Below are 13,274 nucleotides of genomic sequence, written 5' to 3'. Positions count from 1 at the left end.
TAGGTTGTAATTTATTTTTACTTGTTTACATACATTAATTTAGGTAGCGTATCATCAATTTATTATAATATACCAGTTATTTACCCGATCGCTTTTCAATAAATTTTTATCCCTTATTTTGTCGAGCCATGGTCACCTAGTTAGTAAGAGACAAGTTGAAACTTGAAACAAATTACAAAAGTCAAAACTGAAAACGCTCTCAGTGCTGTGCTCACTGCTCAGTGCTCACCAGTCACCACAGTTCTCAGTTCTCACGGTTCTCATTGTGGTTCTCATCAGTAAAATACAAAATAGCAGTTGTGTGGTTGTGACTTGTGGTAGTTTTTTCGTCTTTGGGCCTCATCTGCTTCTGGCCCAAGGAGTTGTGGTCTGGCCGCCCGCCGCTGGCTTAACATAAATTACCTAATCTTGGAGGGTGCGGTTCAACTAAAACATCTTTAATTAAAAATTAAAAGTTGTCACAAAAAGTAATTATTTAATAAATAGCTAAAGAACTGCCATGTATGTATAACCTAGTAAATTGAAGTCAAAATCAGCCAAAATGTTGTCTAATAAACGTTTGGTAGCTGTGTGTGCAATAATATTTTGTTCCAACATCGTTTTACTTGTTTTATTCGTAAAATATAACGTAGGTGAAAGATGCTATATTTCTATAGAAGAACAACAGACTGCGATAGTCGAAATTCCTGATGGATATCTTAGTGTTGGAATAGATGCATCTGAGATTCAAAACTTTAGTAAAATTGATTTCACCAATAAGAGATTCTATAATCTCGCTGCAGCACTTTCACCGGGGAGACTACGTCTTGGAGGTACGATGTCGGAACGTTTAATTTTTAGTGCTGAAGATATTTCATCACCAGTGTCATGCGAACATTGCCCGCATTCTCCGGCTACTAAATCCGTTTGTTCTAGTCTTAAAAAGCTATGCAGACACAAATTTCTTCCATTCTTTTTAATGACAGGACAAAAGTGGACAGAGATAAATAATTTCTGTAAATCTAGTGGTCTTAAGTTACTCTTCTCATTTAATGTGTTACTTCGTGATGAACATGAATGGAGTCAGCAAAATGCTATAGAAATCCTTAAATACTCTAACCAGAGAAATTTTGACATAGATTGGCAGCTTGGTAATGAACCAAACTCTTTTCGACATGTATTCAATAAAAGTATTAGTCCTCAGATATTAGCACATGATTTCATGAAACTAAGAAAGCTTCTCAATCATTCGGGATATAATAAATCACTGCTTGTGGGCCCTGATACTACTCGCCCTCAAGAGCATCAGCCAAATTGCCTCAAATATATGGTAGATTTTTTAAGTAATGGATCCCAGTATATAAATGTCAGATCATGGCACCAGTATTATTTAAACAGTAGAACAGCAAATTTGGAAGACTTCTGGAATCCTGATAGTTTTGATTTGTTAAACAAGCAGATACAAACAATGAAAGAGCACACTAAAAAGTATGAGCATATTCCAATGTGGCTCACTGAAACAAGCAGTTCCTATGGAGGTGGTGCTCCTGGCCTCTCAAATACCTTTGCTGGTACGCCGTTGTGGTTGGACAAGCTCGGTTTATCAGCTAAGAATAATATAACAACAGTTGTGAGACAAAGCTTGTACGGTGGTAACTACAGCCTTGTAGATGAAAATTTTGAACCGTTGCCAGATTGGTGGGTAAGTGTATTATACAAAAAACTTGTGGGTAACAAAGTATTACATGTTTCATGTCAGTGTTCACGCTATCAAAGAGTGTATGCTCATTGTGCTAATAGGAAATACACAAACGATTCATCTGCTGTCACCATATACGCAATTAACCTTAAAATGGAGAAGATTAAATTCTTACTGAATGGTACGGCCTTACATGGGGATGATTTAGTTATAGATGAATACATCCTCAGCGCCCCTTCTAACAACAGGAGAAGTAAAACATTACTTCTTAATGGATGGCCGTTGTACTATGAGTCTTCTGTGCCCAACTTTCAGCCACATCAACACCTCTATGGCAATCACATATCCATGCCACCATACTCAGTTGGTTTTTGGGTCATAAAAAATACTTCCATAAAAGTGTGCCAGTGATTTAGTTCTCCCAGTGCCATTGTTTTACTGATATATTTGCATTCCTGATACATTATTTATATAACTACTAGAATAGTTTACTGTTTCTGAATGTTGTTTTTATTTAGTAAGTGATCATATTATTAAGAAATATTCTGGTCTGTGAATGTAACGATCAAAAGGTTTTAACTTATTGATGAATCATCTACAAATGTTGCATTTTATTGTATTTTATAAGTTTCCTAAGCTTTTGAAGTGATTTTATGATTTTCCATTATTGATACTGAATCAATTCTTCTGAATCAAGTCTTACTGATAAAGTATAACTTTGGTGATCTATTTACATAATTTAGTACTTTATGTAAAACTTTGTTTTTTTTTACATCTTTGTATTTACTGTTTATAAGATAAGCATACTGATTTCTTAGTTTTATGTAATTATTATTCTTCTACCTTGTTTAAAGATCTTTACTTGATATTTATTCTGTTGTAAATTAATATTAAATGTTTGTAGCTACAAGTTGTAATTTTATAGTGTATTTGGTAATTGTGTGACACTAAACCAATTTAACAGATTGTGCTTTACATTTCATAAAAAATATATCTAACTTCAGAATAGTGAGAATATTACTATACTGGTAACTATTTGTGTAAATTAACAATAATGTAAAATATTTCACAAAAGTGAAAACTCAGTCTAGCAAAGGTAAACATTACATTCGAGTTATCAGATTATGGAAATTTAATTTGTAAGCAAAAAATGCACAAAAAATCCTGTACAGCCAAAATCATCCTTAATTTAACACTTGTCATCAAAGCTTTGTTAAATTACAGTGTCATAGCCAAAAATGCTTTTTAAATGTATCATATTGTTCATATTAATTTACATAATAATTCTTAACAAATAGCCTTGTCCATTATTCAAGGAGAGTTCTCATTATTTAACATTGAACTGTATTTAGACCTTTTGATAAGGAATAAAATTGTGCACTATAGAAGATGCATAGCATAATCAAATGATATATACTTATCATAATTCATAATATAATAACCATATCTATAAATATGTTAACCAGAAATATTAATTATTATTAGATAGATTAACCTAATAAGCCTTTCAACATATTTATAGAAATGGTTATAATTTTGGATAGGTACTACATATTATTTTTTTGCTATTTTACCTTTATTCGACACATAGAAATCTCGCTATTGAATATTTTACTTGCAATTTTTATATGAAAATATGTTCTCCAAAATTATGTATTACCTATACTTATATTTTATGGTATTCAATAATCCCTAAAGTGTGCATTATTTTAATGTTAATAGAAACATAGTAATCGGGTTGGTTTGGTTGTAGTCTGTAATTATGTTTGGATATTATTTAATAAAAAGGAAGGAAATAAATGTAAAAAAAAACCTTTATAATTTAGAATACAGACTTACATAATATTATAATGTTACTTAATGATTTATTGTTATTTGGAAAATTTAAATATAATTTCAGATACTTACACCGAAATTGCCACTCCATTAATTATAATCGGCGATAAATTAAATATGTAGGTAGGTATCATTAGGTATACCCTACACTATACAGCAATTTGTCAAGGTAAAAAATAGAAATTGATTTCAGTGTTAGTTACACTTTTCAATTAATTAAATATTAATACAGAATAGATAAAAATGTATCCCAAAAAAACGTATACCACGTTATTACGATACCTACTAAAACCTACCTTACCTACCTTCATAAAATTATGTTAAAAAACATTGAGATCTCTTACTTGTAGGTAATACTAAAATCCTGGCCATTTTAGTATTGCTTTCATTGCAACCTTTTTTACATTACATTTACAATGTGTATATTATAAAAAAGCATTTGAAATATGTAGTACATAAGCTTTAAAATTATAAGAATACTTTTATGGTGCCTATTTTAAGACTGATTAGAATATTTTATTTTGCCCTAAGTGCCTAATGGCTATTTGTCGTAAACTATGTTGGATTAAAAAATGCTGCATTTTTTATTATATAATTTGCATACATTTATTACGTATAACTATAATATTTGTCATTGAATATTATAAACTGAACACGACTGAACATTGAACAACTCTTCCGGTTGCATAGAACCAGAATGAACATTGACTGTTAGGAGCAGATTTATAGGTACCTACCTGCCTATTACATTTTAAAAAGTCTATATGAAAATAAAGTTTAATAAATTTTTTATATGTAAATCCGATATCCGATATTTATAAGAGGTAAATTGAATACTTATTCCAATATTACGTGTGAGTTGTAATCTAATAGGTAACGATTTTGGCAAAACTTCCATTTATCTATACCTACCTCCTTAAGGGTGCACTCACACACATCAGTCACCGTCAAGTCACCGATGACTGATCGGTGACGGTTTGTGTACGTATCCACAAACACCAGTCACCGTCATGTTGTCCGTCAGTCACGTCGCCGGTTTGACTGAATCATTGAACACATACATCAGGTTAGTCAGTGATTAGACGTGTGTCACGCTAGAGAACATGTAGCAATTGACGGTAGCACGACGCTGACTGAACTGAGACGTGACGGCACCGGGTGAGTGGGGATAAAAGTATGATACATGTATGGAAAGATTATTTGACGTGCCTGACCGGTGACGTCACTGATAGATTTCGTGCCGGCGACTGTCGTGTGGGAACAGAGTCATACTAGAACTATTGATACATATTTTTTTTTAATCCTGTCCGGTGACGTGCCGTGACGGTGACTGATGTGTGTGAGTGCACCCTAATTATTACCATACGAATTTATCTATTTGCGTGTTTGTGTTATAGCATAGGTTGTCACTTTAAGTTTTAAGTTTATACTTAATAGTCCAGTCTGTGGGGAAATGTAAAAGCCTCTGCTCTACAAAAGGTGGCGTAGAAAATGTTTTGAAACAATATTGTTTAGGTATGAAAGGTTAATAAAAATCCAAGTTTTCGACCTTGACGGACCCAGGCGCTAGCCGCCATCTTGAATTAAAGGTGCTAAAATTAGGTATATTTTAAATAACTTCTCAATTGTTTACTAAATCACAAAAGTGTCTATGAGGGGTTCAAAGAAGACAAAATTACCTACATTTTTTTCATACATGATTATTCTGTAAGTCTTAAAGGTAAAAAGGTACAAGCGACGGAAATAATAATATTTACAGAAATCATATAATTTTAATTTTGTTTAAAAATTGTGCAGCAATCTTTTTTTATTCTTTTTGATGGCCCGGGCTGGTTAATGGTGGCTTCTTCATTATCGTCGCTGAAATTTTCTGTTTCATTGTCTGTATTTTTAGTTTCCAACCATGAAATTTCGTCGATTAAATTTACTTTTTATTGATAACTTTACGAATCGTTCATATCGGATATCTTCTAAGGATTCCTTATCCATGTCCCCTCCGTAAAAAGTTACTAGAAAGCGTGCTCCAGCGTCTTCGATTTCTTCTGGTCATGATGACGAAATTTCATGGTTGGAAACTAAAAATACAGACAATGAAACAGAAAATTTCAGCGACCATAATGAAGAAGACACCATTAACCAGCCCGGGCCATCAAAGAGAATTAAAAAATGATAGCTGTACAATTTTTAAACAAAATTAAAATTATATGATTTCTGTAAATATTATTATTTCCGTCGCTTGTAACTTTTTACCTTTAAGACTTACAGAATAATCATATATGAAAAAAATGTAGTTAATTTTGTCTTCTTTGAACCCCTCATAGACACTTTTGTGATTTAGTAAACAATTGAGAAGTTATTTAAAATATACCTAATTTTAGCACCTTTAATTCAAGATGGCGGCTAGCGCCTAGGTCCGTCAAGGTCGAAAACTTGGATTTTGATTAACCTTTCATACCTAAACAATATCGTTTCAAAACATTTTCTACGCCACCTTTTGTAGAGCATAAATACCTACAGACTGGATTATAAGTAATCTTGACAATTGTGTACCTATACCCGCGGAAGTGGTTTATCTTACACTAGCAAACCCGGCGAACTCCGTCTCGCCCCCACATTTCATTTTTTCCCGCTTTTCTGTTGAAATTTTTCACGAATTTTCTTTGCTATAAACCTCACGGAGCCCGAGACCTTTCCAACGTATGCAAAACCGTGAAAATCGGTTCGTGCGTTTAGCGTCAGGAAGGAAAATCAGACTTATTTTTATATAGAAGATAAGTAATACAAATTATATAGGTACCTATGCGTCAAAACAATTTTTAGAATAATGTTTTTTTTTCGTTTTGACTATATTTGTAGTTAATAGAGATTATCTAAATAATGATCTGATTTGTATTATGTATTAGTTAATTGTTGTACAATTTCTATTAAATATCAGATCTTTACTATGTATGCTTTTACTAAAACTTCATCTACAATCTGCATCCTTTGCTTTGTTTTAAAGATCTCATAGGTATGTCCCTACTCACACGCAAATTGTACAATTTTGCCGTTTACAAACAGGCAGCGTCGTCAGTTTCCAAGTGTTTTTTGTATAGGAGAATATACTTTTTGAAATAGTAGGCAGGAGAGAGCAAAGATCTGATTTGAATTTGGTGCTGGATTTGATAAAAACTGACTATCGATATCTGTTAAGATCAAGTTGATCAGTAGCTGCACGATACATAGTCAAAAACATCCACATAAGGAAGAAAGGAAAAGGGATTTGACTCCCCTCTCCTTGCAGTTCCTAAAGTATCGCCGTACAAGTATAATATTTTCTTAGAACTTCGAAGTAACCGTGATGCTATTTGTGCAGGTTTTAGACTTATGAGCATAAATCTAAGAAAATGGTCCTTTGAACCTCCCCTCACCCCCCACCCTAGATGACTTTTGATAATATGATCATATTATGGACATGTCAAGGAATAATTGTAGCGATTGTCAAAACTACACGATTTATTTCCACTAATTTTACTAATTTTCTCGGACTATTTGTAAATAGCGAAATACAATTTGCCTGCTCCAGCTGTCATCGGAAAGCGACACTGTTTTATATTATGCAAGATATTATGTTACTACATAGGTATATCCAAGGTATATCTATAATAGCGATGATATTGTTTTATGTAAGCTATTGTATGAACTACAAATTTTAATGACCAGAGAGGAATTTCAATGCCATGAGTTTTTTCGTACCTACTGTAAAGTAAATATCTATAAAGATTAAAATTATGTGCCTTGAATAAGGCTTTGTGGTGATAAAGAGATTGAGGTCATAACTATTTCTGCATTTAGGTAAAACTAAGCTATCGTTCAATTAATATTTTATAGATTTATTAAAGGCTTAACTAATTATAAGAGAATATACCTACTTACATTGGATTTTTATATTATGTAATATTAAGTTGAAATATTTTGTAAAATATTATTTTATTGGAGGCTACGTAAAATAATGTTGTACCTACACTGCTAAATAAATGTTTTCATGGTTTCAAGCAATGTTGCTTTATTTAGCTTTAAATAAATGACACAAGAAATTTCTTTTGTTTTTCTTATTAATGTTAAACACCTTAACTATAACAGTTACTGGAGATAAAAATGTAACATGGATACGTAATATTTAAAATGTATATTACGATACCTACTAGAAACATGCAATCGCACGATAGGTACAATAAACTAACATACAAGTATCGTATGGTGAATAGACAACAATAACGATTTAAAGTATCCACACCACATGTTTAGATCACTTTATAGAATCAGTCAATATCACGTCTAATCGGTATTTCAGAAAGTTTCCTGCACTGTATTGAGAACGTTTTACGTGCACTCTATTTTGTAAAACAAGTGATAAGTATTTTGTGCCTCTGTACCTGCTTTGAGCTCTCAAAATGCGTTTGCTCACTATTTCACTTTTGGCTTCTTTACTGCTACTCATAACTGGAAATAATAATGAACGAAGCGGTAAGTGTACTTATTATTTAATTTGAATGAAATTGCAAGAAGTACAAGGAATTTATGTACCCATGACCTAAGCGCTTTATTGTGTGACTTAGATGACCCAATAAACTGCTGTGCGCGTCAAATCATAATACCTACATACCTACACTATTCAACAGTTCCCTAAAGTAGAATATTTTGGTTTCATGTAGAAACATTTTGAGGGTTCGTTTATGATATTGGGTATAACTTATAAGATATTTAGTATTTACATTTTACAATTACAATGCATATAGGTAGGTAAGTAAGTTCTAACTATATCACTACATAGTATTAAACAAAGTCGCTGTTTCTGTCCTTATGTCCCTATGTCCTATGCTTAAATCTTTAAAACTACGCAACGGATTTTGATGCGGTTTTTTTAATAGATAGAGTGATTCAAGAGGAAGGTTTTAGTATATAATTTATTATGTTTTAGACAAAGTGGGCGAAGCCGCGGGCTGAAAGCTAGTCTATACTAATATTATAAAGAGGAAAGGTTTGTATGTATGTATGTAGGTATGTATTATGGTATGGTTTTCACTTTTCACGCATAAACTACTGGACCGATTTTGATGAAATTTGGCACAGATAATCTTTAGACCCTGAGAAAGAACATAGGCTACCTTTTATTGCGAAATATGTACCACGGGCGAAGCCGGGGCGGACCGCTAGTATTATATAAATTAGATGCCGGAATTAACCTCTCAACCACCGAGCGGCCAGATCCGACCGCGACACAATAGATTTTCTATTGTGTCTGTGATTCCAGGGCCTGATGGATAAAACTTCCAAGGCCGACTATTAATATTATTGAACATTGTATTACCTAATTACATAGTTACCTATTTACACTTAATAATATTAATATGCGTAACTATAACAATTTCTTTTATTTCAGATGATTTCAAATGTACTCTTCCCGAACTCACGTTAGATGATTTGAATTTTGATATGAAACAATTTTTAGAAAATTTTGCCAAAGTAAAGGAGGTAAAAAAATATTGACAGTTACTTATTAGTTATTAAGATATTATCAATTATTACGAAATGGATTTAAGATTAATAGATGAACAAGTTAATAAATAAATAATGAAGCGTGGTTTTTTGTTGTCGAACACAGAATTAAATATTAATTAATGAACTTATGCATATTATGCTATAGCGTGCCTTACTGGGGTCCCGTATAAATTTTTTTTGGAGCCCCTTAGGTTTTTAAGACATCTGCAATATCGAAATACAAAGGTAATATTATGTAGGTACCTACACCTTCGCCCCGCTAAAAACGCACATTCGCTACTTCTAATATTAGTAGTTAAATGTATATATATTATATTTTTAGTGGCACAGCATAATATTATCTACGATATGATTCTAAATTTCACACAATGTAGTTATGTAACTAATTGTATGATAATGATAAATAATAACCTATGTTATTATATCCATGTCCAGATCAAATTTCCGATATCGTTTGGTCCTCTACCTGAAAAATATATTTGCAAGCTAAAATGTGTTGACGGATATTGGGTAGGTCCACTATGTTCAAGCTCACCAGGTAAGATATTTCCCTAGAACTTCCTTCAGACAATAGGTATGGTAAAGGCGGCAACGGTGGTTTTATCGGCAACAGAGGCGCAGCAGTCGTTAAGAATGTATTAAAAATAAAACGTTATTTTAATAATGAAGCCATATATTAGTTACACAATAGTATACCTTTTAAAGCTTCGCAGTAGGTACTGCATTAAATATTCTATTGCAGGTCATAGCTAAAAAGAAGTGACCTACTGCTACCGCCTACACTGTACCTAGCGTCACAACTCACAATTATTATATCAATGGCTCATGGCTGTTTAAATCCACGATAAATTATGTTCATATTAATTATATGTTAAATTATAATCTTTACTAAAAAAATGATTAAAGATCTAAGAACTATCTTCGTTTTAGATGGCCGATTCAAATCGCTTTTAAAAGAATGTATTTACAACAACACGTATCCTCTTCTAACAGTATCATTTAAAAATTCTTCTGTAGAGGTAAGTTAAAATTGATGTAGGTAAGTACTTAAATGAAGTTAAAACAATAACATTTAGTTTGAAAAATGTGTTTACGGTTGCACACACCATATAAGTAGTTAAGTAGGTACTACTACTAGGTACAAATTTCTATTTTAATTTATTAACTTAGTTAAGTAAGTAAGTAACTATATCTTTCGAATTATTACAGAAAATTTATACTTACCTAGTTAGTTACTAAATTGAATTCATACTAAAATTAATACCGGGAGTCGGGACTTATACTTTTGGGAACCAATCCACATAGTTATTATAATATTTTACATACAACACTAAAATATAATATTACTCCTCAAGAGCATTCTTTCTATAAGTACATTATAATTTATACGAATTTAATATAATATTTAGTAGGTACCTAATTGCCCGTATAAATACACCGACCGATCTGATTGAAACAGTTATTAATTATTTTAGAACGATACAAACTTTCCCCATAATACTACTGTTACCGCTCGTTGTAAATATTTTGGAATGTACAAGCTGAAAGGAGAAGGCGAGATACGTTGTGAAAATGGTGAATGGGTACCGAAGTTTCCAGAGTGTGTACCAACCACTGTCATCACAAACTTTACAGGTATTCCGTTTCCAAGTTTCGAGTTTAAATGCATGATATACATAGATTAGGAACCCATACGCTGAGTCTTTGTTTATTTGAATACATATACAATTTAATATACTTATTAGGTATCTGGACAGTTTGCAATGCTTTCACAAAGAGGCTATTTAAGCTTTCTTTTCACGTGCAGGTGATGCCCCGCCGACAGTAGTCTACGAAGTTGTGAGTGGTTCTGCCACAGTTCAACCGAACGGAGAATTATTTGTTTATCCAGAAAGCACTATTTGGCTTGATTGTTTGTCACTACGAAGTGCTGGCCAGCCAGAGTGGACGTGGACGCATAGTATGACAAACTATAAAACAGGTGGGACTAAGAAGGTTTGCGGGTGGCAAAAGTTGGCGAGAGCCGAGAAGCATCACACAATACCTATATTTATATTCAGCAAAATTTGTAAAATATATTTTAGGCTTTTGAATATCTAAGTTGAATAGGTATTATACATATATTCTTTTCACCATTATACTGTACTAACAATTTAATAGTGGACTCATATCATCAGTAGGCGGATACCGTTAACTTTAGTGTTGATTGTTGAATATATTCATAGCTCATGCTGATTTTAAATAATATATTGCTGATATTAAAGGGTGGCTTAATGAACACGACAACACATTCAGAGTGACGTTACCGAAGCTGAGTGCCCGTTTCGCGGAGACATTTTCTTGTTCTACTCCATCAGGAACTACCAATAAGATATCTATCAGAGTTGTTAGTAAGTCATTTTCATTGATGTATCATTTTGTAAAATTTTAAATAATAATATATTATAGGTATATCTAAAATGACTCAAAATGTAATTTAAAATAGGTATAGTAAAACATTAAAGAAACACCCTATCTCAACTCAAAAGACTGTAAAGTATTTCTCAAGATCGGAGAGGCATGATATGCATTCATTTTCTGTTTTAGATGTAGAATGTAATCCTTTAGCTGTGTCATTACCTCCTGTTCGCCAGTACACAACGGGAAACAAACTCGGGAACACAGCTCATTTCAGCTGCGAACCAGGTTTTCACTTGAGCGGTTCAGCGACACTCCATTGTATGGGTGATGGTAATTACCTATATTGTATTCATATATCATTGCTCTCAAATTTATTCTTTAATTCAATTGCTATTATTTAAAAAATGACAACAAAACCTCCAATGCTTCTGGAAGTAAACTAAGGTACCATTAAAGGATGCTAAGAAAGTAATGAAAAAACTTCCAGGTCGCTGGTCATCTTTACCACCAACGTGTGAAGAGACTTTTTGTCCATTCTTCACTTCTCTCAATCCACATTTGAGCATAATTGAACATAATTCTTCGTTTGGTGGAAGAACAGTGTTCACATGTTCTTGGGGTTATCGTCTGGTTGGAGCCCCTGGATTGGAATGTGAACAAGACGGCCAGTGGTCTGGAGAAATGCCGCAATGTATACGTAAGTTATTGTTTAAAATAATTTTACTTCATTACAATAATATGTCGAACTACCTAAGCCATGCAAGCATGTAAACTTCAGTAGGTACCTACATTGTTTTTAATTGTTCACACCCTTTATTTATTTTTTCAAGTGGGGAAATCTTGCACCTACGGCCCCCGGGAAAGAGCCGTGGGTTATGGCGGACACTCTAAAACCATACTGTGTTCCGTCGAGCCGCTTTTATTTTGGGGCCGCGGGTATTAGTTGTAATTCTTCCACGACTAATTGTTCACACCTAAAATCTCCCTAAATGATTATATTATTTTCAAAATCTTCTGCTTGTTAAGTAGGTCTTGATATATTATTTTACAGACAGAAGGAGGGTAATCATCAGAATTGTGGTAGACATAATTAAGCTACCTATATAAATTAACAAAATTAAAGCGAGGGTTGGTTTGTTTTTCTCATATTTTTCCTTTTTACTCCATTAATATGATTACAATAAAAAATTAAAAGGAGGCAGTTGAGTTTTATTGGTTGTATAATAATAACTCTTTTTTTCAGCAATTTATTGTCCAGACCCTATAGTACCTGAGCACGGCCAATTGTTGACAAAAACAACATCAAAAGATGGAAAATATCCAGTCGGCGATCTGCTGATCTATACTTGTGACACAGAATACGAAATGTTAGGAGAAGCTTCGATAGTATGCACAGAAAATGGATTTTGGTCTCATCCACCACCATTCTGCTTACCCCCCGCTGAAATTAAACATCCAGATACGATTTATATAGAAAATACAACATTAGTTCACGTAGATGCGGGATATTAAATGAAAAACACCTTTTGTGTTTCAAATAAACATAAATTATCAGTGTTATGGGTTTTATTTACTAATCATATATTACCCCGTGATCACCCCAAGGATTACCCCATTACCTTGCCATTACCCAAAGAACCCCATACCCACAAGCTTATAACCCACAAGGCACAGAATACATTAAAGTAGCGTCAGCTAGTATAAAAATATGTATTCTGTGCCTTGGGTAGTCTTGTTTGACAATTGGTTTGACAATGATTAATAGATTGATAGTTTGACAATTGACATTTAACTATAATATGTCATTTGCAGTAATGTC

General features: G+C 33.0%; 2 protein-coding genes across 2 annotated transcripts; both read left to right on the top strand.

Annotated features, from left to right (window-relative positions):
- The first annotated feature begins 221 nt into the window (after positions 1-221).
- LOC149911021 (heparanase-like) lies at positions 222-4,428 on the top strand. The gene has a single exon (XM_090102021.1). It carries the CDS (start codon positions 542-544, stop codon positions 2,087-2,089), a length of 1,548 nt encoding a protein of 515 aa, XP_089958147.1. The 5' UTR covers positions 222-541; the 3' UTR covers positions 2,090-4,428.
- A 3,407-nt stretch (positions 4,429-7,835) lies between these two features.
- Positions 7,836-12,968, top strand: hig (locomotion-related protein hikaru genki). Its single transcript, XM_090106868.1, has 10 exons — positions 7,836-8,020; positions 8,937-9,028; positions 9,491-9,593; positions 9,986-10,074; positions 10,531-10,690; positions 10,863-11,036; positions 11,320-11,445; positions 11,642-11,785; positions 11,943-12,152; positions 12,699-12,968. Exons 1-10 carry the CDS (start codon positions 7,948-7,950, stop codon positions 12,965-12,967), a joined length of 1,440 nt encoding a protein of 479 aa, XP_089962994.1. The 5' UTR covers positions 7,836-7,947; the 3' UTR covers position 12,968.
- The last annotated feature ends 306 nt before the right edge of the window (positions 12,969-13,274 follow it).

This window comes from Colias eurytheme, chromosome 1, assembly GCF_061535395.1.
Source record: "Colias eurytheme isolate Ceu_HAF_F1 chromosome 1, ilColEury1 Martin Lab GWU primary, whole genome shotgun sequence".
Lineage (NCBI taxonomy): Eukaryota > Metazoa > Arthropoda > Insecta > Lepidoptera > Pieridae > Colias > Colias eurytheme.
This window is presented reverse-complemented; position numbering and strand designations above follow the sequence as displayed.